Source organism: Alexandromys fortis, unplaced genomic scaffold, assembly GCF_014885135.2.
Source record: "Alexandromys fortis isolate MF-2015 unplaced genomic scaffold, M_Fortis_MF-2015_v1.1 scaffold_27, whole genome shotgun sequence".
NCBI classification, from domain to species: Eukaryota; Metazoa; Chordata; class Mammalia; order Rodentia; family Cricetidae; genus Alexandromys; species Alexandromys fortis.
In genome coordinates, this window is record NW_026067952.1 from 2,916,456 (window position 1) to 2,940,659 (window position 24,204).

At 52.0% G+C, this 24,204-nt stretch overlaps 1 protein-coding gene across 1 annotated transcript in view; it reads right to left on the reverse strand.

Annotated features, from left to right (window-relative positions):
• The window catches only part of Slc12a5 (solute carrier family 12 member 5), a 39,527-nt gene that overhangs the window by 9,862 nt on the left and 5,461 nt on the right, over positions 1-24,204 (reverse strand). Inside the window, exons 2-14 of the mRNA XM_050150976.1 lie at positions 14,183-14,277; positions 13,723-13,854; positions 13,239-13,385; positions 12,386-12,440; positions 11,773-11,903; positions 8,943-9,184; positions 8,061-8,272; positions 6,024-6,194; positions 5,671-5,769; positions 5,467-5,524; positions 1,511-1,685; positions 832-950; positions 455-553 (exon numbers count right to left, since the gene is read on the reverse strand). Coding sequence (XP_050006933.1) covers positions 455-553; positions 832-950; positions 1,511-1,685; positions 5,467-5,524; positions 5,671-5,769; positions 6,024-6,194; positions 8,061-8,272; positions 8,943-9,184; positions 11,773-11,903; positions 12,386-12,440; positions 13,239-13,385; positions 13,723-13,854; positions 14,183-14,277 — 1,735 coding nt within the window. The remainder of the gene's footprint in view (positions 1-454; positions 554-831; positions 951-1,510; positions 1,686-5,466; positions 5,525-5,670; positions 5,770-6,023; positions 6,195-8,060; positions 8,273-8,942; positions 9,185-11,772; positions 11,904-12,385; positions 12,441-13,238; positions 13,386-13,722; positions 13,855-14,182; positions 14,278-24,204) is intronic.

The window sequence follows — 24,204 nt, forward strand, 5'->3', positions numbered from 1 at the left end:
ACAGAAGAAAAGCCACAGGCTAACACGGTAAGGAGATCTTAGCCCCCTCCAGAAGAGAATCCTCTCTGCATCACCTGCCAACAAGCTCACCAGAAACCTAGGAGGGAGCATGGCTATTGTGCCCATTTCCCAGATGAGGAAATTGAGGTTCAAAGAGGCTCTATCATCAGTCCAAGCTCTCGCTGGCAGGAAGTGGAGAGTCAGGCTATGAATTTGAGTCCAGCTGACTCTGACCTCCATGCTACCATGTAAGAGGTTGAGCACTGTGGCCAAAGGAGTGGTCACTGGGCCGTTTCTGGCCATGTCACATTACTGTTTGTAACCATAAGACCCTCCCTTCGATCTTCCTTGAGCTGTCTGTAGAGGAGGAGACACTGCTCAGACCTCAGATCTAACGTGGGGCTCAGGAGAGGTGAGAAATGGCTGTGGGAAGGACGGGGAAACGGGCACCCACCAGTGGTAATAGCGAAAGCGTGGCCTCCAGTTGGGTGTCCTCAGCAGTGTCTGCACCGCACAAGCCAAGTTCACAAACATGTAGCACATGAGGAAGAACCTGGAATGCAAAAGACGCAGGTGAGGCGGATGCAGGACACTGTGAAGACAGAGAAACCGGGGCTTGGAGAAGAAAACAGGACTTGGAGGAAAGAGGCAAGGAGGAGAGGAGAGGGTCAGGTCATGCCAACAAACCAAACCTCACAGCACAGCCTGCTGTGTGTGAGGCTGAATCTCTATGACAGAGGATGGGCTTCTGCGACCGTTAAGGTGGTGGTGGAGGGACCCAGGAAGAGAGGCTCACGGGGCCAAAGGATGGGCCCCAGGCCTAGCACGCACATGGAAAGGATGGGGGCGACCTCGTCCAGGGAGGCGATGAGGATGCCAATCTCACAGATGCAGGCAGTCAGCAGCAGCGCCCAGGTTGGCTCTCCATTGGCCTTGCCATGGCCAAAGACCTGGGAACAGAGCAGCCATCATGGGAGACTGAAGCCTTCAGTCTTGGGAATCAGGGGAACAGAGGCAGGACCCGTCTAACCAGTGAGGGGGTATGAGGAGGTGCCTGTGTTCTGCATCCTCTAGGGAACCCAAGGGAACGGCAGGCTCTCTCTGTCTCATCCCCCCTCACTGCCGTCATCGTGGAATGACACTGAAATGACCCCCAGAGGGACAGAGGCTCCTAAGGGACAGGCAACATGTGTCTGTATGCTCAATAGATTTTTTTCCCTTAATATTCACAGAAAAAGACAGCTTTTCCTAGCCCTGTTGCTGGCTCTCTGAGTCCCCAATGCTCCGAGGCTGGAGAAGCGCCCTCTATTCTTCCTCTACGAGCAGATAGTGTTCAGAGATGGCACAGATCACAGGCCAAATCCCAAATAAGGTCCCTTGTTTTTTAGTGCAGCTGTGGGGCACAGTACCTAGGAGGGAGCTCAAGGCTGGCGGTGACCCTGGTGCAGTGTCTTCTGGGCAGGGACCCAGATGACTGATCTGCTGTGTGGGGTGGCTCTGCCACACTGACCTGCAGGAAGGGCACTATGCCATCCCGAGAGATGGCCTGAAGCAGGCGTGGGGCCCCTGTGAGGCTCTGTAGTCCAGCCCCACAGGTGGAGAAGAAAGAGCCGATGACAATGACCCAAGGAGATGGCCAGGCCAGAGTGCCCACCACCAGGTTGCCATTCACAGCTTCCCCGAACCTGGAGAGAGACAGTGAGGGGACAAGGACATTGGGTGAGCAATGCTACCACCGACGGTGTGCCCAGAAAGATGCTGACTGCAGGGCCTGGCTTCTGTGTGACCTTAAGCACATCACTGACCCTCTGCTGTGAGCTGCGGATCTTCATGAGCCTACCTCACGCAAATGGTGAGGGAATAGGAGACGCAATAGGAAAATTCCCCAGGACGGGGTATAAATATGAGTTTAATAAACAGTCCATTGTTAACGTGATCCTAAAAAAATTAATTGGTTCAATGGGGCTGCAGCATCTCCGTGTGAAAATGGGGGCTCCGGCTTCAGTGTGCGCTGGTGCTATAAGAATAAACGGGAAAGGGTCTGCAAGATGGCTTAGTAGGGAAGGGCGCTTGTCACATCCCGTGACCCACAGGGTAAAGGGACAGAACTGACCCTCACAGTTCTCTTCTGACATCCATATGGACACTAATGGCACAGATACGCACATGTGCAAACACACACAGATACATGCATACAGTAAATTAAGTTTTAAAACAATAGAAAAGAATCAGGCCAGGCAGGGTGGCATACACCCTTAATCCTAACACTCGGGAGACAGAGGCAGGCAGATCTGAGTTCAAAGCCAGCCTGGTCTACAGAGTGAATTCCAGGACAGCCAGAGCTACAAACAAAAGCCCTGCCTCAAAAAAAACAAAACAAAATCAGAAGAAAGTATTTTGTGTCAGCGCCACGGCTTTAAAACAGTGTGGTCTCTCACATGTGCCCGCAGCCCGAGCCACAGGAAGCTGGGCAGAACTCCTGCAGTCCAAGAATCCCAGAGCAGCCTGAGCAGTGCGGCAAGACCTCACCTCCAAAAAGGGGGGTGAGGCAGAGTAGATGGATCAGATGTTGTTTGCTTTTTGTTTTGTTTGTTTTGGGGGGTTTTGGTATTTTGGTTTGTTAGTTTGTTTTTTGAGACAGGGTTTCTCTATGTGACAGCCCTAACTGTCCTGGAACTCACTTTGTAGACCAGGCTGGCCTCGAACTCACAAAGATAAGCCTGCCTCTGCCTCCAAGTGCTGGCATTAAAGGCGTGTGTCAGATGGATTAGCTGTAAGAGCACTGGTTACTTCTCTAGAGGACCTGGTTCAGTTCCCAGCACTCATATGACAGTTCACAAGCTGCCTGGATTCCAGTCCCAGAAGATCTAGCACTCACTCTGGCCTCCACAGACACCAGGCATGTATGCAGTGCACAGACACACATGCAGGTAAACACTCATGCACATAAAATAAAAACAAGTATTCTTAAAAAGGTGAGGGGGGGAAGAGAGGGAAGGTGGAGAGGAGGGGAAGTGGAGCTGCTGCTTAGCAGCTGGAATCCTGTCCCTGGAGATGTGCTCAGGGGACATTGCTGAGCTCCTTCAAACACCAGGCAGAGCGGTGAATGAGGGATGCTGGACTGGCGGCAGTCTCGTGAGAGGTCTATGATGAAATGAGATGCACGGAGGTCAAACGACTCTAAAATAACATCACAGAAGCAAATTTTCACTGAGTGGGCCACACCCCCACCCAAAGACCTTGCAGTGGACTCCATTTCTTAAAACAAAATCAAGCTTTAATTTCCTTGTGGAAAAGCCAGGCCCCCACCCTGACTGCAGCCCAGGTCCCCATCCTGACTCTGGCCCAGGCCCCCACCCTGAATGCAGCCCAGGCCCCTACCCTGACTCCAGCCCAGGCCCCCACACTGACTGCAGCTCAGGCCCCCATCCTGATTCTGGCCCAGGCCCCCATCCTGACTCTGGCCCAGACCCCCACCCTGAATGCAGCCCAGGCCCCCATCCTGACTCCAGCCCAGGCCCCCATCATGACTCCTGCCCAGCCTCACAACCCCATTGCATTGCCACAAAGAAACCAAAGTATTAATGTGAGTCCCTTCCCTCCCCTGCTCCTCGTGTGTTCACATGCTCTCCAGAAGCGAGGGATCAGGACGCTAAACCCAATACAGCTTTAAGTATGCACACGGACATACATAACACAGTCGTTTCTCCTCTTCACCCTGGAAAATGTCCCTACTGCCTGGAATGCCCTCCCTTCCTAGTTGTGTAATCTCTATTCAACATGGAAAGGAAAATAAACTTTAAAAAGGGGCCAGTGAGATGACTTGGGACTAACGGTGCCTGTCCTTCAAACACAGACCCTTGCAAGGCGGTCTCATGGAAGGTCTGTGGTTAAATGAGATGCATGCAGATCAAACCTCTCTAAAACTAACAGTCACAGATGCAAAATATTCAGACCTGAGTTTGGTCCCAAGAATCTATGGTGGAGAGAGAACACCTACTCTTGAAGGTTGTCATCTGACCCACACACACCTACAAACACATGTACACCCTCTCCCTCCCACACACACACCATACACACACACGCACACATACACACACATGCACTGCTAATAAAAAATAATTTCTTTGTTTTTTGAGACAAGGTCTCTTTACACAACCCTGGTTGGCCTGGAACTCACTAGTAGATCAGACTGGCCTTGAACTCACAAAGATCTGCCTGCCTCTGCCTCTGGAGTGCTAGGACTAAAGGTATGTGCCATCATGGCTGGTAATAAATAAAAAATTTAAAGAAACTGGGAAGGAATACTGAGGCAAGCATCACTCAGAATCTGTGTGGGGTACGTCTCTGTTCCCAAGATGCCAGATTCTGTGGTGGTCAGATCTACAGGTGACACAGTATCCACCAGCAGGCACGCACTTCCCTGAAGACTCAGAATCGTGTCTGATGACTCACAACTCCTAACACACTGGAAGTGTTGTGGACCTGGGTGTCACACTGTGTTGTTTAGGGAACAGTGACCAGGGCAAGTCTACACTGGCTGATCTTCCAGAGGACCCAGGTTCAATCCCTAGCACCCACAGAGTGGCTCACAACTGACTGTAACTCCAGTTCCAGGGTACCTGACACCCTCATGCAGCAAAACCCCATTGCACATTATTATTAATGACAATAATAGTCTACACAAGCTGAGCTTTAGTCTAATGCTTTCGGCCTGTGGTTGGTGCAGGACAGCTTACAATGTACAAAAGCCCCTTCCAGCTTTTCATCGGGTGTCTGCTGAAGTCCTTCAAATGCTGGATGAAGAGCCGAGGTGAAGGGACCCTGGTGATCTGGGAGGTCTAAGACTAAAGGAGATAAATGGGCCAGGTGTAGTGGTACTGCCTTTAATCCCTACACTCGGAGGTCTAGGCAAGTGATCTCTCTGAGTTCAAGGTCAGCCTGATCACAAAGCAAGTTCTAGAATAGCCAGAAGTATACGGAGAAGAAACCCTATCTTCAAAAAAAAAAAAAAAAAAAAAAAAAAANACAAAAAAAAAAAAAAAAAAAAAAAAAAAAAAAAAAAAAAGGAGTCAAACTACCTTAAAACTAGCAGTAATGTATTTATTAATGTGTTTGCTTGACTGGGTCACACTGAACCTCCTGTGCTCTCTGTAGCCCTGTACAAAACTCTGTGTTACTCTTTGCTTCCCTCAGAACCTTGAAGGCAGTGAACAATACACAGGGGTGTTAGGTGAATGAATGAATGAATGAATGAATGAATGGATCTTAAATAAATAGATCGTTATCCCAAACCAAAGGAGACATCTGTGGAGCTTCTTAAGTTTCAGTGACAAGAAAGATAAAATACTCAGTAAGAAGAAAATGAGTAAATCTGCAAGTATTGTGCTCAGGCCACCCTGCCAGGTCTGTTTCTTCCTGAGCCTGGTGGTCCCAGGACAAGACCCACCCCATTCCTTGACTTACTTGTCCCGCAGGACGACCCCCTCAATGCAGGCCCCGAACAGAACAACAGAGCTGATGTCTAAGGTAGAGAATGAAGGAGAATCCCTAGCAAGGTGATGCCCCACCATCGCCCATCCTGAGCCACCAGAGAAGGTAGCAACCTCCATACTTCCCGCAATATTCCCCCCACACCCAGGGTGGGCACCACCCAGCTGTGTAGGATACAGACAGCAGAGGTGGTGGCAATGGCCAGGATGGTTCCGGTAGGGATGGACTTCTGGGCATCCCGCAGGTCTCCAGACCGGTTGGACCCAGCCATGATCCCTGTAGGGAGAAGAGCAGTTCAGATAGAGGCCAGGGCCATTGAGGAAAGGACACATATTGGAGTTGGGAGCCTGGTACCTCACTGGTACCCTGGCCCCTGTGCTATCTTTCTGGAGCCTGATTCCTTCATCTCTCCCATAGGGCCTGAACAAGTACCTACTGCTTAGGTGGCAGGGAGAGCCACTCGTCTTGTCTCTGAACCTCCTGCCCACCCACTCCCAGGCACAGGCCTCCCTCCCCAAGCTGCCCCTCACCTGTGACTGAGGGGAAGTAGATGCCAACAAGCAGAGTGAAATAAGAGGTCATGTCACTGAAGACATAGGGGTGGTCCATGTCGATAGGGGTGCCATCTGTCAGGCCCACTGACGGCATCCCATGCCTCTCCACAATCACCCCCTTGGTCAGGTAGGAACTCCACAGGTTCTCTGTCGGAAGATGAGACACTCAGGGAGATGACCGGAAGTTGGGGGCCAGAGCTTAGACCAGGAGGGTAGGGAGCAGAAAGGTAAGTTTAACCAGATCTCGTTCCCACAACTGGCCATTCACGCACACCATTTTCCAAGCTCCTACGTTTTGCCAGGGTGGGGACACAGATTTCAAAGCTGAATGGGACTGAGTCTCTGCCCTTAAATAGCCCAATCTAGTGGGGCAGACACAGAAAATCTTCTCCAAGACTGACTCCATATGTCCCCAGTTGACCTCATCAGCCCTCAAGCCCCGGCTTGTCCCTGCACCTCTCATCTTGGTAATGGCTCTAGCATCAATCAGCTCAAACACCCTGGCGTTGCTGTCAGCTGCTCCTGTTCCCTTCCCCTGCTTCAAAGCATCTCAACTTCTACCCGTCACCACTCATTAACATTTCTCAAACAAGCTTTTCTTCCCCCTCCAGGGCTCCTCCACCTTGCACCAGCGGCAGCTGGGGTAGATGACTCTGCTACAGGGGCTCTCAAACAGCACCGCAGGGTGTAAGGCAGAAGCCTGTCATCTACACGTTAAATGTGAGTAGCAGCCCTCAAGTTTTCCTCATGTCTTATGTGCATGGGTATTGTGTCTGCATGCGTGTCTGTGAACCTCATATGTGCCTTGTGCCTGCAGAGACCAGAAGGCATCAGATCCCCTGAAACTGGAGTTACAGATGGTTGTGAGCCACCATCTGAGTGCAGGAATCAAACCTGGGTCCTCTGGTTCTCTTAACCTCTGAGCCATCTATCTAGCCCCAATCCCTCTAGTTTTGATAACCAAAAAAAAATATTTCCAGGGACCAGCAAGATGGCTCAGTCAGTGAAGGCACCTGCTGCCAAATCTGATAATCTGGGTTCAAACCCGGAGACCCACATGGTGGAAGGAGAGAACAGACCCCAGCAAGATGTCCCTATGACCTCTATTTGTACATGGCATGTGTGTACATATACACACAAACACACAAAATAAAGTGTGTACGTGTATATGCGTGCATGTGCATGTGGATGGGCTGGCCACCTCCAGGGCAGAACAGCTCTAGTTAAGAACCCCTACTTCACTGCCACTGAAACCATCCCTGTTTCTCAAAAGAGTCCTCATTCTCCTGGGCTCACAGCATCTGCCTCCTTCTGCACCCCTGCTGCCTTCGGGATGTAACCCAAACTCCGCAGCAAGGCTTCTAGGGCCTGCAACAGTCTGGCCTGTGCCGTCTTCTCTAGCATCATTCCGTGTTGTCTTTTCTTTGTACATAGCCCCCGAGTCACATCGAATGATTCACGGTCCAAAGGACAGGCTATGATTCCCGCAGCCACACACATTAAACAGGCTATCCTTTGCTCTGTAATTCCCGTGTTCCCCTATACAACTGACAGTCTCTTGCTTGTCCTCCAAAGCCTCCCTTGGCAAGTGCAGGAAGCCTTGTTCTTGACATCTGATATATATGGATGCTGTGTCTCCTCGTGCTTCTCTGTTCACTGAATACACATCTCTATGGATCAGAATCTATTAACAACTCTTTCTGTCACTAAAATCCCTAAGGCCAAGTACTGAGACTCGTGTATGCTGTGGTCCCAGTGCTTTGGCACGGTTGTTAAGTACTTAGTAGGCAGAGAACACTTATTAGACTGGCTTTCTTTTCAGTAACAATGAAGTACATTCCACTCTTTCACCTCTCCCTCTCCATACTGCTTAGGACAGAACATGGCCTACACAAGATGCCCAATTAAAGCTGACTGAATTGACTGAAACCCAAGGAATGCCCCTAATCCTGACAACTTAACCCATAATCCCCGAGGCACTCCATGGACGCCAGCCCTTTCCCTTCCCCCAACCTTTGATGAGGCCACTGGCAGCACCAGGAATGCCTTGGATCTCGGTGACATTGTTTCGGGTGAAGTACTCATCACAGGTAGCGTTGAGGAAGCGGGAGGAACAGAAAAGGCCCCAGAGCTGTGTGGTCACTGTCTCATTTCCTTCCCAAGCCAGTTTGGCACAGACATCAAAGCCATGGCGCGACAGCGTGCGGTTCCCCAGGAGGCAGATCCTAGGGAGAGAAGCAAGCAAGGGAGGTGGGAAGAACAAGACCGCTCCCTGGTTTCACAGTTGAATCACTGGGAGTTTTAAAGACACAAATTTTTGGGCCCCACATCCAGAGATTCTGGTTCTGTCTGGCGCACGCCATTGGCGTTTCTATAGTTTCCCAAGCGAGTCTAGCATGCAGACAAGATAGTGAACAAGCCTGTTGGCGCTATTGTTCTCAGCACCATGGATAGCAGCTGTGGAGCTCTGTCCTCTGCCACTGAGATAGAGGGAACTCTGTACTAGAGAAGCAAGAGAACCAAAGGGGACCTGAACCCTGGGTTCTCTCTTCTGGGTTCTTTTCCACCCTAGGGAAGGTGTCAAAAACTAAGATTTCCATTACAGGAGGCTGACCCATTCAGAAGCTTCCCCACCACACAGAATGTGTTCCTTTTCCAGCAACAAGCAGTTGACACACTCAAGAGAACCTCTTCCCTCCTCCAAAAATGTTATCCCATCCTGAATGAACTTGCCCTAAATAGGAAACATTTACCCTGCAGGGATGTTGCTCACAACCCACACACTCTAGTTCTGAGAGGTGAAGAGAGAGGGACCTGGCAGAAATTCTTACTATGCTGACCTGAGCTGGGTCAGTGAGGGCCACAATATTGTAGACTCAGAAAGACAGCACTCACGGGAAATTGGGTGGGTCAAAGGCAGACTTGATGACCCCTGCATAGATGGCCAGGATGGAGAGGATGACACAACCCAGGAAGACCAGGGCAAACTTGTTGACGTACTTGACACCCACAAAGACCACAGTGGCCATGCAGGTAAGCACACAGGTGCCATATACCCGCATATTGTTCAACATGGCCGCTGCCTCCCCACTGGCATCTTCTGCCTTGAAGATGGCCATGGCTGGGAAGAGATAAGCCTGCAGGAGAGGAGCAAAGCAAGTCAGACAGATGACCCAGGAAAGGCCAGCTGAGACTCACCCCAGGGAAATGATCTCCATCAACAAAGCCCTGGCTAAAGATGGTGTGGGCTCTTCTGCAATGTTTATGAAGCAGCCAATACAAATAGCACTCAAAGATGTTGGGAAAGGTTCTTCACTGCTATTATTTATTATAGCTATTAATTATAGTTATTACTTTTATTAATTATGATATAAAGGTGGAAAATAGATGTCTATCCCTAGAGGGTATTTTATTTCTACTTAAACTACAAAGCTATTTAAAAAGATGGCATGAGATTGTGGCATGACTCAGTGACAAAAAGTACATTTGATATGAATATAAGCCCTGGGTTCATCCCCAGCAGCAAAGACAAAAAAGGCATAAATTTATAGGGACTGACGCTAAAACTATCCATGGTGAACATGGTGGTACAGACTTTATAATCCCAAACTATGGGAAGCTCAGGCAGGAGAATTTGAAACCAGCCTAAGCTACATAGCAAGACCTCGTTTCAAGAGTTTAAAAACTATGTGTGGTGGCATTGGGTGAATAAGGTCAAAGTTCTATAAGACAATTGTATCTTATGATCTCATTTCTATACATTTATATGTGAAAATATTTACCCATGTGTGTGTGTGTGTATAATTGTAGATGTGTTTGTAGGGATATCCGAATATCAGTGTCTGTAATCCAAGAACCCAGGAGGCTGAGGAAGGAGGATCAAAAGTATCAAATCAGCCTGGACCATAAGGAGGCCCTGCCTAATGAGAACAACTAGCTGGGTGTGGTGGCGCACGCCTTTAATCCCAGCACTTGGAATGAAGAGGCAGGTGGACCACTGAGTTCAAGGCCAACCTGGTCTACAGATCAAGTTCCAGAACAGCCAGAGCTACACAGAGAAACCTTGTCTCAAAGAACAAAAGAAAAGAAAAGAACAACACAACAACTAAAAACAATGGAAGCTTTTATTGAATAATTAAAATGTGATGTCTTGCATAATTCATACTTTCTAAAATGCCTACATTAAACTTACAATTCTTATGTTTGTTTAAGTTACTTTTTATTTATAAATAAAGGGAGTTTTTGGGTTCTTGAGGAAATATTTATAGGTGGAGTTGTGTTTTACAAAGACAGAACAAAATATAATATAAAAGAACAGAAATGCAAGAGCTACACACAAATATGCTTCTGGTTTTCACTAGCTCCCTCTCTCCCTCACTCTGACATTGTTCCAGTGTCGGGCGGTGGGCAGAACTGTTTGACAATGCATCTAGAGATGCCGTAAGTCACAGAGTCCACAGTGCTTGCCCCAATGTGCCCCCTCCAGCCCCCAGTCCCCGATTTCTTCTCTCCTGCCCCCAAACCAGAAGCTCTGTCTCTGTCTGTTTTGGTTCCTAAAACCATAGGGACAGCGGGCAAGCACAGACCCTGGAAGTCAGAGGGATGTAGGCTCACATCCCTCAACATGTTTCTGAGACTCTCTGGACTTGCCCTCTCTTCTGACACATGAGAGATTCATGGAGGGGCTACTACTCTTAAAATCTTAGGGCTTGCAGAGGATAGGGGGGTTGGGAAATGTTAGCTCCACTTTTCTTTTCATTTGTGACAGGATCTCTTGCATCCCTGACAGACTTCAAACTCACTATGCCGCTGAGGGCGATCTCATACTTCTTAGCCTCCTTCCTCTGCCTCCCAGGTGTAGCGTGTATATTGTTCTGAGAAGTAAAGCCAGGACTTGGAGCACTCTAGGCAAATAAACTGCACCCCTTTCCTTAAACCAAGGTTCCCTACTCTGCACTCATTCAAACAGAAAGAACAGGAGGCCTAGGCAGCTGCCCTGCCAGTCCTTCAGTCCAGACACCTCCCTAAGAGATCTCTCTACACGGTCCCTCATTGTTCTCTTTTACAACCCAAGAACATCTGTCGGAGCTCTGCAACCAACATCCAAAGAGCACTTTGGGCGGGGCGGGGAGGGGGCGGGGGGAGGTTGTGGGGTTCAAGACAGGGTTTCTCTGTAGCTTTGGAACTAGTTCTTCTAGGTCAGTCTGGCCTTGAACTCACAGAGATCCACCTGCCTCTGCCTCCTGAGTGCTGGGATTAAAGGCACGTGCGGCCACGCCTGGCCCAAAGAACACTTGGCACACTCCCTGGAATGTGGTGGGCTCTCACTATTCCAGCTGGTATTTTAACTCTTACCAACCCGCCTCTGCCACTTCCCCCACAGCGGAGTGACCTTGAGCTAGTGATCTATTTGCCTTTTGGGGCTTCTCATTCGTAAAATGCCATCATAATACTTAAACCTCTAAGGATTCGCGATAATGACTGTAAAGCACTTGGAGCTCCGAGAGCTCAGTGGGTGCCTGATAAACCACAGCTGTTTGTGTTACATAATTATTGTATCTCATCTCCCCAGCCAGACTGGGAACTCTTTCGAGACAGACCACATCCGACTTCCCTTTGGCCTTAGCTTTAGGCAGTGTGGCCTGACCTATAGCAGGTGTTCGGGGAACACTGTTTAAGTGGCTGACAGCCTGGGACCCCACGCCTCCTCCCCTTTCCCTCTCACCAGCAGGATCTCGATGGTGCCCAGGATGTACATAGCCCCAGCAAAGGTAGTGCCCAGGTAAAAGCAGAGGCCCACGGCGCCCCCAAACTCTGGGCCCAGAGACCTGGAAATCATGTAGTAGGAGCCACCAGCTGCAGACAAAAAAAAAACTAGTATCAGCAAGAAGGTCAGAGGGCCCCCGGGCAGCTCTGCAGTGAGCAGGACTTAGGGACAGAGGGCAGAAGATGGTTTCTCTAGACCTCGGGCTGCCGCCCCAGAAAGGAGACTACAGCCAAGCACTCTGCATGGAGTTTGCAGCAGTAATTATTCCCAGGTCGCTAATTACCCCTGTAAGGAGGTCATGGCTCAGAAAATAGGATGGCAGACAAGAGGTTCTCAGGCTGAGTAGGAGAGAAGGTGACCATTGCCCTATTCAACACCAGCATCTGCCTCCTTCCCTAACCCCAACAGGCTCGCCCTTACCTACCTCATGAGCAATAATAGCCTTATTCTTGGTCTGCAATACAGTCTTGGGTCTTGGGTCCTGATGGCCCACAAAGCCTGGCCCTCTGTTCCCCCTGTCAATCATCAGGCCCCAGCCCTCCCCCACTCTGCAAAGGCCCCAGTCACATACCAGGCACAACACCATTGGTTGCGATTGCACTCATGGAAATGGCTGTGAGCATCGTCTGCAGGAAAGAGATCATCAGAATGGTGGCTGCTGGGGGCAGCAGTGGCCTGGCTGGCAGCCAAGCCAATATACCCCACAGCCACAGCCAAACCCACAGGCTCTCCTCTCCTGAGCTTCTGTCTGGGTCTGTTCCAACCTCTGCACATGCCAAGCCCTTCTCAAAAAATAACCTCTTATTCACCATGAAAATGGGAGGCGCTACCATACATACAAGAGAATTCTGATCACTCTAGTTTGGCCCCTAGGTAACTTAGGACAATTCATAAGACAATTCACTTCTCAGGCCTCAGTATTTGTATCTATAAAATGGGAGGCGTAGCTTCAGCACTGATATATTTGAAGTGGTCCCAAGGCTTTGTGTGAAGACACAAGAATATGAACTTGGTGTTCAATAGATATTAGATTTTTTTTTCAAGGTGGACAGGAAGAATCTAATTGCAAAGTTATCTGTGAGACATAATCTCATTTTTTTGTGTGTGTGAGTAGGGACCTTCCAAAATGTTACTCTTATGCAATTACGTTGAATTTTGTCTTCTTCTCTGCATTTATCATCAATGAATCTGCAGTACTTGTGCAAGTACACAAACATAGGCACACAGGTGAAGCCTGGCTGACAGTCATCAGAGAGAAGCCTATGAGGCTCAGGAAGGACCAGTCAGACCTAATTTACTCTCAAAGATCACAAGTAGTGACTCCTATAAAAAGCTCAGGTCTCATGCTTCCTCCCCCCTGCACCCCCCTAGGCCTCGACCAAACCCCAGCTGTCTTCACTGAGCAGAGGAGAGGGGTCACTCACACAGGAGCAGCACATGAAGACCATACAGAAGGACTCCATGATGCCAGCGATGCCCACCACCCAAGTGAGCCGCAGGAAGAGGATGACGCCAAAGATGTTCTGCAGGCACGGGAGGTACACGCCCATGAAGGTGCCCATGCGTGGGGCCTGCCAGAGAGGCCAGCATCAGTCTTTACAGCCCAACAGCCTAGCCCACACCTCCTCCATGTTCCTTCCCTGCCTCTCCTTGCTTGCCTCTCCCCCCTTTCATCCCTCTTCCCTCTGGCTCTTGAGTCCTTTTCTCCTTTCTACCTGCCTCCAGGTTTTTCCCGTTGCCTCCCTCGTGCGTCCTTCAAAATGCCTCCTTCCTCCTCTCCTCCACCTTCATCCTTCCTCTCCCATTCCTTCCCCTACCCCCCATAGCCATCGCCCTCCTTCTTCTGTGTCATTCACTCCTCCATCCAGATCCATTTCCTCTCCCATCCCTTCTCCCCCAAGGCCCCACCTGCACCGGCTTCTTTTTTCCGCCCTCATTGTTCTCCGCTTCTTCATGCTCTCTACTTCCCTGGGGCAGGTTGGTGTAGTTGGCCAGCCCACTGAGCAGGGAGGACACCATAGGGCTGGTGTCCATCTCCTCCTATGGAGGAAAGGGGTCGGCATTAGGGAGCAGGAAGGTCAGGGCAGCAACTGGAGTGAGATGGGGACGAAGGTCAGGCCACTGAGTTTGGGATGCAATGGAAACAGAGGAGGGGGAAGCGGGGGGGGGGGGGAATGGGAGAAGGAAGTGGCGAGGTAGGAGAGGAGGGCAGGGAACCACGAGGTAAAGGCAGGAAAGACCAAGGAGGGCTAGGGAGGCCGGGGAAGATGGTGGACCTGAGGGAGGAATGGAGAGGCGTCTACTCTTCCCGAGGGAGGGAGGGAGCTCTGATGAGCCAGCGTGACTAACTGTCGCCCAAGCAGCCCACCTCAAACAGGGCCATGTTCTTGCCATCGTACTCTTTTCCCTTCTCTGTGTCAGTGCTGTTGATGAAGGGACTGCTTTCCTTGGGGTTGCCATCACCTGAGAAGAAGAGGAGTCAGGGGTGACACCTGCCACTTGCTCCCTATCCATCCTGCATAGAGCTATGGGGCCACTTTAACACTTGGAGCCTTGGGTCACAGGCTGGAGAAACTGGGCTTGCACTGCCTTCTTGCGTGATTTTAGTTGGCAGCGTGGATAAAGAACCCAGTTTACTGCTGGCTGTTCTGAGTGCCTGATGAACATGTGTGTCCTTCTTTGCTCTTGAGGAAGGGTCCTGGTTCATCTACCACGAGTCTTCAGAGTTTCCATCTTGGATATAAATGAGCCCATCTTAGTATGTGGGTGCATGCATGATTTTTTTCTAGAGAGGGCTGCAGAGAACCCTGCCACCTGAACTCCCAAGGATACCCTTTTGGCATCGTATACCCCCCTTCACTGTCATTCTCCCGTGTGTCAACAGAATGGCCAGAGGAGGAATCAAGCAGCCCAAGACACTGTCCCTGTCCTTAGAGACCCAAGCCAAAGCCAGGGAGAAGCAGTAGACAGGATGCTAGAGTCTGTGCAGGAAACAAAACATCAGGGACGCAGGAGGGCAAACAGCCCAGCCTGAGAGGTCACAGAAGGCTTCCCAGAGGAAGTGACGCATCAGCTGAGAACTGAAGGATGAGTAAGGGCTAGACTGGGGGGTGGCAGGAGGGTGTTCCAGGCACAGAGAACCCAGAACAGTGTGTTTGATGTCCCAGATGTGGAAGCCAACAGAACAGGTTACTGCTGAACAAAGCGTGATCTTGCGAGAGTCTTAGGAAGGGGCATATTGGGGCTAAGGATGAAAGGTGGCTTGGGAGAAGATGACTCAAGGTAGTGTGAGCCTTAAGGAAGTGCCAGGCCATCTTGAAGAATTTGGATCCCATCCAGAGGACAATGGCAGTCACTGAGGTTTCGGGCCCAAGAGTGTCATGACCTGACTGGAGTATTGCAGCAAGCCTTCTGGCTTCAGGTGAGAAGTACAACGACTAGAACATTTCCACAGTCCGGGCACAGGCTGACAACACCTCGGTCACAGTAATCTGGGGCAATGGAAAGACTCGGGCTGTGCCAGATGTCTGGGGGGGGGGGAAGAATCTAGGATAAAGCCTGGGGTTCCTAGCATGGGCCAATGGGTGGGATGGTGCTATAGCTTAATGGACTGAAGTGTGGAAGAGAGGGTGATCTATTGGAAGGTCCAGAAGCTTCCTGGGCACAAGGAGGGAGCAATGTCCAGGAAAGAAGTTGCACACCAGAAGACCTAAGGATAAACACACAAACGTATATAGGAAATGTGCCAAGCCAAGGAGAAACTCTGTTGGTGCAGGAAGGGTCCCTCCAAGATATGAGCTTTCCAGGGACATGATTGGGTATTTCCAGCCATCAGCCTCCTTCAGCGCCAGGGCTGAAGCCCCAGCAGTAGTCATCTTCCTGGACTCTGGGGAAGAATCACCATTGTCCAAGTTCTAAGTAAAGCTGAGGCCCTGTGGACCCTGAGTCCCCTAGCCCTCATCTCTTGGTGTCCTTGTCTGTCTAGCATCCTCCTCCCTGCCTCCTGGAACCCTTCTTCAGTCACCTGGCCAGGGACCTCTCTCAAGAGCATGATGTATCCCAACCTGTCTGAAATTTGGGGGCAGGGGACAGCACCTGCTCCAAAAAACACCCACCTCCACCTTGCCACATTGAGGCAGAAATGCCTGATTGCCTAACCAGGCCACCAGCCATTTTCTCCTCTCACCGAGGTGAGTTCCTGGGAATAACAGGCCCATTCTCCCTGAGATAGCCAGCACGTAATAGATGTTCAGGAAACAGTATTTGGAGGAAAATTCAGCAAGGCTTCCGTCTCAGACCCCAGAATCTGAAAAGATCTGTCTGGGATCAGAAACCAGGAGAAATGAGAGTGAGGTGGGTCCCATCTCCTTCTAAAATGTTGGCCCGATGCCTTCTGCTCTTGCCATAGGATAGTTGGGACTAGAGAAGCTAGTGGGGTGTAAGAGAAAAATCCCTAGCGGTTCAGGAAAGGACTGAGCTGGGAAAGGTTCAGGAAAGGACTGAGCTGGGAAAGCTAAGCTTCAGTACCAGCCTCCCTGGCTCTGTCTCCTGTTGCAAAGGAATAGTAAGCTGGCCTAACTCCTAGAATGACTAGGAAGTCAACTGAAATAACACATACCATGTTGGCGACCCAAGTGTACCTACTGCTGCTATTGCAACTACCGTTCTTAGCACACCTGGTACCCATCTAGCCTGGGCTTCTTATCCCCACATCCTTCCCTTAGCTGCAAGATTTAAGGGCTTCTCTGAACAGCTGGGTGCCTTTCTTGGACGCACCCTCCATTAGGTCCCAGACCACCATCAAAAGAGCCCCTCCCCTCTGTTTTTCACGTCCCCTCTCAAGCCTTCCTTCTTTGCCCCAGCGGATGACGCTTAACCAACTGGAAGGGGGACACCCTGGCCAGGGACCCCGTAACTAGGAGGCCGGGCGCCAGTCTCCATGGCGACAGCGCGGACCGACCGCGCAGCGCGCTGAGCCGGCCACGCGCCCGCAGCCGCTTATGTAACGCAGCGCGCAGCGCAGAGCCAGACTACAGGCCCGATTCCGGCCAGGAAAGGAGCGCAGGGGAGGGGGGCGGCAAGGTAGGCTCGTCCTGGGTCCCGCCTTTCCATCCGCTGCCTGGGCCAGACGCCAGGCTCCGGGCCTCATCAGCCAAGGGCTGATTTTGTCCCCTGCCATGAACGCTGGGCTCACTGGCTAAGGGGGATGGGGAGTGAGCGTCTGCGTTCTCAAAGGAGCAGGACAGCAAAGGGGAAACTCGTCCTGACTCCCCAGAGCCAGGAGTCTGGGTGCTGGGAGAGCTCTAGAGGCGCGCAAGAGGCAGCCCAGACCAAGGCTGAGCCCTCCCCGCCCCCGCCCCCGTCCCCGCCCCCTGGGAGCTCTCAGCCTGAATCGGCTTTCAATTAAGCTGCGGAGGCCAGAGCTCGCCGGAGGAAACAGGCGCAGGCTAAGGAGCCTCCCCCGAGGCCAGAGGCTGGGCCTGAAGGGAATCCCCAGGGCAGCTTGGGGAGGGAAAGGGTCGTCTGACCCCAAAGGGAAAAAGATCTGGATGCCAGGGACAATATCCTTGGGATCTTCTTTGGCTCAGAGGAGCCCTCATACTCTCCCTGAGGTCAACACCAGATCCATCTAGTTCCAGGAATCAAGACTCAGAGTCAGGGGCTCTTGGTCCTTCTTTGCTTAGACCCGGGAAGTCTTTAGCTCCTCCTATCACTCTCACCAAGAGTCCATGGAAGACCTTCCCACTCTGGGATACAGAATGCTTGACCCAGGTTCTGGCCACTCTAATTCCAAGCGCTGGACTCTGTATATAGAAAGAAAGTCTCCAGGAGGGCCTGCTACACTCGGTGTCTAGAAATGTACAGGGAGTCCTGAGAACTGGAAAGAACTATTAGAATCCTGCTTCCAGCACACATGTGCCTTCTTTTGGCGACCCCATAGAAACACAGAGGTCCAGTGAAGGTCGGTGTAGGAAGCAGGTGCTGAAGAATACACAGAACCCATTCTGGGGAGCAGGATGTCTCATGGTGGAGGCACCTGAGAAGGACCCCGGGAGGAAGTGACGTCCCTTTCCTTCGTTCCCGGAGCACTGCTTCAAGATTCCTGGCGCTGCTGCAGAGTAGACTTTTACAACCCCCTCCCCCTGCAGCCAGGGAGAAGTGCCTGAAGAGGTGACCCCAGGGTCACTGGAGAGATGGATGAGCTGGCCAGCAGCAGTTCTGTCCCCTGCATAGGACTCAGCCCCGTGGGAGAATGGGAATGGGGTGTCTCGGACAAAGGACCAGAGATGCTGATGCCCCCAGCCTTCCCACGCCTCCACTTGGCTCTGACTGTGATCTAAAACCAAGGACCTCAGAGTCAAACCTGCTAGTGTCTGTGAGATCATGCTTTCAGCTCTTGGGGCCTAGGGCCATTTCCTGGGGAGGTCTGTGGGAGTCTCTGCCCAGAGGGTCAAGCAATGTCTAAGGGAGTGTTTGAAGGCTCTGAGCGCAGACAGCAGGCACTGGAGATGCGCTAGTGCGCAGGGGACGCAACGCTGCTAAAGGGTGGGGGCTGGGGGCGACTGACAGCGGTGATGGATGCCTGAGACCGCTGGGGGGCGGCGAGGGGCTTGGAAGCCCGAGGGGGTGCCTGGCCCCAAGACCTCAGAGCAGAAAAAAACGGCAGTGAAGGATGACAGAGAACCGGAACTGCACAAGGATTTGCTCCAGAGCCCCTCAGCTCCTGACAAGTCTCTGCACCCACCGCAGCGAGTCCGCAGTGTCGCCACGGCGCTGGGGACTCAGCCACTGAGACCCCGTTTCTGAGGCCTCACCAGGATGCTAAAAGAGCTAACTGTAGAGACTTCCCCCTGCCCCGCCCTGAAAACCATCCTGCTGCCCCAGGGTACCAAGAGAAGGGGGAAAGAGGGAAGAAGGGATCTTGCTTCCTGTCCTAAATGGGAACCCACGGAGAACCGAGAGGGAGAGGAAATTCGGCAAAGTAGACCTGAAAATCCACAGAGGAGGTAGCTTCAGGCTGAGATCAGGACTTCAGGGAGCCTTGGGGGAGGGTGTCCTGGTTGCACTAAGTACCCCTTAAGGGGACGCTGCAGCCCAGACGGGAGCTATCATATGCCTCCAAACCTCAGAGCCATCACTTCCCCCACCTTCCAACTGGAAGCTCAGAGCGAGGGACTGCAGCAGACTGCGCCCCCAGAAGCCGCTGGTCCCTGCTCTGCGCCAGGACGCCCGGGTCCCCTCTCGGGGAAAGGAGCCTCCCTCCTGCCCGTCGAATGGCACATCAGTCCTGTTCCAGCTAGTCCATCCCTTTCCAACAGCCTCTCAGGTTTAGCTAATCCAAGTCTGGCCCCAGGCCGCGGATCTTCCCAACCCGGGGTCCCCAATCTGCCTCGGAGCGCGGCGCATTCCAGAACCTCGGACAGCGCCTATCGCATTCCAATGGAGCAAGCCTCACGGCGGCCTCCGCATCCGCAGCCCCGGTCAGTCCCCGGCTTTTCTCTACAGGAGGCGGCCCCCGCTCCGCCTCTCACCCCGAAGCTGCCCTCCTCCTCGCCGCCCCCTCCCCCGCCGCCCCCGGACCACTGCTTACCCGGGTTGGCTCCCCCATCGCCGTCCTCGCAGTCCGTCAGGTTGTTGAGCATGGTGGCTGCGCGGCGCCGGCTCTGGGATGGCTGCCTCGCTTTGCCTGCGCCCCTCTGCCCGCCTTTGCCGCTCGCTTGCTCGAGCTCTCTCGCTCGCTCTCCGCTCCACGGAGGAAGAAGCTGCAGTGCCCGCCCGCCCGGCGCACACACACTCGCACACGGACACACGCTCACACCCGCGCGCGCCCCCTCTCAGCAGCGGCGCTGCTCACCTCATCCCGTATGCAGGAGGCGTGAGCCACTGGCGGGTTTTTTTTGGGGGGGGGGAGCCGGAGGGAGGGAGGAGAGGGGATGAGGGGCGGACAGAGAACTCCAGTGGCCCCCTCGCCGGAAAACTGGGGGCTTGTGCGGATGGGATGGAGGGGGTGCTGCGGGAGCCGCGGCCCTTGCTTCCTAGAGCAGAAGCAACCCCCCCCCCCACTCTCCGGCGCAGGCGGGGCCCGGCACGTGGGCAGGTGCCATCCCGCGCCCTAAAAATAACGGCAGGGAACTAGGTCGCGGCCGCAGGGAGGCGGCCCCGCAGCGGCTGCCTGACTGGGGGTCCGAGGTGACCCCTGGAGGGAAGATGTGGCGAACTGAGGCGGCAGGGGCGGGCACTGTAAAATATAAGGGCCCCAGGGAGCCTGCCTACAAAACTGGTGATGCAAGGCCTGGAAGGAAAACCGACCCATTCCCAAACCTCTGTCCTAGAGGTTGGAGTTGAAGGAAGATGGAACCCAGGATCCCCCATCAGTGAGGCCCTGTGCTGCCCCAGGGGCCTCAGGTCAATGGATCTGTCTGGCCCATCCTGTTTTTAAACCGGTGGTTGCCACTAGAGGAGTTGTAGAGAACTCTCTCATGGTGCTCAGGCTGGTGGAGTCTCAGCATCCTACCCCAAGACGCGTCCCTGGAGCCCACACCACAGACGGGGGCTTTCTGATGTAGGAGGATTTATGGATGAAGCACAGTGAGCTGCAGGCAGTAGTGAGGTTCAGCAACACCACCTTTTCACCCGAGATGGTGCAGCCCCTAGGGAGGATACGCTGGCCCCAGGCTGGCCAGGAACAGGATGGGGGGAGGGGGGAATGAGGCCGCCTGCCGGTTGGGGATCAGATTTTCTCCTGGGTCGGGAGTGTCTAATCTCCTAATCCAGGATTGCTTTTGGAGGCTTTCCAGCCCTGCTCTCCTGTGCTCCTCCTCCTCTCCAGCCCCTCCCCCGAGAGCTTGATTACCCTGGGAACCTTCAGCAACCCTAGAGTCCAGACACGCCGCCGCAGACAGTGACATCTGAGGTTTGGACCCTTTGCATCTGGGAGATCTAAGCATACCATCAAGTGTAAAGGAAATAGCTTTACAGTCACTCTGGTTCCTGACTCAAGTCCTCAAAATCCCGGGCAGAAGAACTGTTCGTCTTATCTATTGCAGTTTTCGTTTCATAAATGAAAAAAACTAAGCACCAAAACAGAAAATGACTGCCCATGAATGCCAATGAATGGCAGGATTCAGTCTAGTACCCATTTCTATCTACTCCAGGATAGGTCGCTCTTCAGCAGAACCTCTTTAAATTCATCCTGCCTCCAATGAAAGAATACAATCATATCTACGCTGCTCAGCTGCCTCTGATTCTCTGCTTCAAAAAAGAAAAGAAAAATTAACAGGGGTTTAGTCTGGGATGAGTTTTGCCTCTTTTACGCCCAGGTTTCAAAGATCCTGAGGCTTCTTGGCTGGAGCAGAAAGTCTCCGGTATCTGCAGAGATACCTTACAATGCAGGCATTTTCGGGACCTTGGACAGGGCCGACTGCCATCCTGGCCCTGTGGAATTTGTCAATGATTTCAGACTAGGCCAACTGAGGAGACTTAGTTTTGTAGACACACAGCTAATCCGTTAGGGACAAGATGTGAGCATTTGGGATCTGGTGTGATGGCTCTGTGATAGGTAAAGGTACTTACAGCCAAGACCGACAACCTGAGTTCAGTGCTTGGGACCCAACTCTTGCAAGTTGTCTTGGCTGCACATTCTACACACATACACAGTAACAATATAATATTTTAAAGAAGGTGTGATTATTTGGTACCATTGACTGTCCCAGAGTCAGTTAGTCACGTGCATGCACGTGTGCACATGCATACACACACACACACACACCAGCACACTGTAGAGGTGTGTAAAAAGGTAAAACAAAGTCTGAGATGTTTTCCAGCAATCTACAGTCTGGGATGTCTCCCTGGGGGCATATTTCTTTATCTATGGTCTATGGCCTAGTGCTATCGCATCTCTGCTTATCCAGGGAATAAACCTGTATTTAGGGACATGTGGATCCCCATAGAAAACAGGTGAAGGCCAGAGTGACTGCCCCCCTGTGAATCCTCACTAGAGTTGACCTGGAGAGCCACCTGGAATGTGGAATGCACTGCTTCTATCCTGTCCTCTGCTGCAGAAATCTGTTTATTCCGGGACAAAACCAAGCTCCTCTCTCTGGACCTCAGCATCAGCCTCCTTAAAGTGAAAGTCTTGGATAAAGGCCTTGAGTTCTTCCTGAGGAGGCCTTGGGATATAGCTCTGTTTGAGAGAGCTTGGTTAACATGTACAAGGCCCCTGAGTTCAATCCTCAACACCAAAAAGTATTTAGGGGTGGGGGGGAAGCCACCTGGTTGGTTGTAGTGGTGCACACCCATCAGGAGACAGAGGCAGGGTTCTCATGGCAAGTCTGGGGCTAGCCTGGTCTACAGATGAGTGCCAAATCAAACAGGGAACTGCAAAGTGAGGAAGGGGAAAAAAACATTCCTCCTGGGGAGTCCAGACCAAGCAAAGGTAGAGTCTTAAAAAGAGTCCCCAAGCCCTTCAACTGACACTGCTCAGGGAGGCTGAGCCCTCTTCTTTGCCTTCCTGGTGAGGCTTTCAGAAAACTCACATCAAGCACCTCCTACATGGCCAGCCTGGCCTTGGCCAATAAGAGGTGGCCTTCAGTTCTGAGGCCCTGTAACCAGAGAGACCACTCAGCATACCCTCCCCATGCAGAAGACCAGAGCCCTGGGGAGATGGGACAGTAGAGGAAAGCCCCTGGATAGAGCAGTTTAAGAGACAGTGAGCAGGCTCCTATTTTTGAACTCAGAGTCTCTAAAATTCATACCCCCCCCACCTTGTGCTTCTCAGAGAGAAGCTCAGTGGAGCTGCCTCCCACCACGTGAAGACTGAGGTGCAAGGAAGGACTTTATAAATTATTTTCCCACTTACCACTTATGATGGAATTGGAGTCTAGAAATGGAAATGGAATGGGAGGCATTTCTCCTCGTGGGCTGGATTTACAAGTGGAGACTAGAATCCAGCATCCACTAAGCCAGGATAGGAGCTGTCCAGAGGAGGCTGGAGGACACAAGTGTACCTTTTTGTCCACTCATACAGTATTTCCCACCCATCCTTATTACCACAGTATCACCCCCTTGACCTACCCACCTCCTGTCATGGAGCTGAGACCCCAAGACCTCTCCTTCACCCCTCCTCCTGCCACCTGCACGCCTTATCCTCCAGACCCAAATCCTGGCAGAGAATTGATGAGTCCAGAGCACAGCACACCCCACACATACAGGGCTCACAGCAGAGCACGTCAACCACCACCGTCTCCGTGGCAACCGGGGGCTTAATTAACAGGCTGCAGCCCCGTCGCCATGGCAACAGCACCCCAACAGCCCCCTATTCCCATGCAGACTCAGCCTATCTTCCCTATTTCCCAATCTGGACCTCTTCTCGTGTAACTCAACCCTATCCTCACCCCGCCTGGAAAGCTGGGGCCTGTAGATAGCTCTGGTTCATTGAGAAGAGAGTAGGGGAGAGAGGGGGATGAGAATGAGAGAGGGAAGGAGGGGAAGGGAAGGAGAGAGGGGAAGAGAGAGAGAGAGAGAGAGAGAGAGAGAGAGAGAGAGAGAGAGAGAGAGAGAGCTGTCACCATGGCAACTGCAGCCCTGTTCGTAACCAGTTTGTTGTCATGGAGATTCCTAGGGCTCACCTTGGGCTGAGGTGGGCAGTAAGGTTCTGAGTCTTGATTGAAGGTGGAGAAACCATTTGGACAGAACATACACATGGTCACACTCACAGAGACAGACACACACACAGATACACAGACACACACACACAGCAATAACAGTATCATTCTTCCCAATTTACAGAGAGAGAGATTAAAGCATGAGATCTGAATCTAGGGGAGGCCCCACCCTTATAGAGCATCAAAAACTCTTGCCTCATTTTTTGTCATTTGAAGTGTTTTGTTCTGTTTCTGAAGGGTCTTTCTTTATAGTTCAGGCTAGGCTGCTTCAGTCTCCTGGAATTACTGGTGTGAGGTGTGACTATTGCTACAAGCTCATCTTCAGTTATTTTATGGAGGAAGGACATTTCCTGCTTTATACTACAGACAGGTAAACTGAGCCCCAGGGAAGGAAAGCAGCATATTCAAGGTGATACCACAGAGCTTGGGCCAGAGAATATGTGGTCCATCCTATGGTCTTGCTTCGTCCCCTAGCAAAAGTTGATTCATTGTCCTTCCATGAAGGCAAGCCTCAATTTCTGTGAGCCTGGCTAATCCTACTGTCCCTTTCCACTGTCCAGACTCCCCTGAAAAGCCGAGGGATGGGGTGTGGGCGAAAGGATGTGGGCTTGGCTCAGAGCTGTAACGATTTGTCTACTTCTATCCTGGGAGGCTACCACCCGCCTTCCTTCCTACAGACCAAGACAGGCACCCGAAGCATGCGTGCTGCAGTTCGGGGCTAACGGTG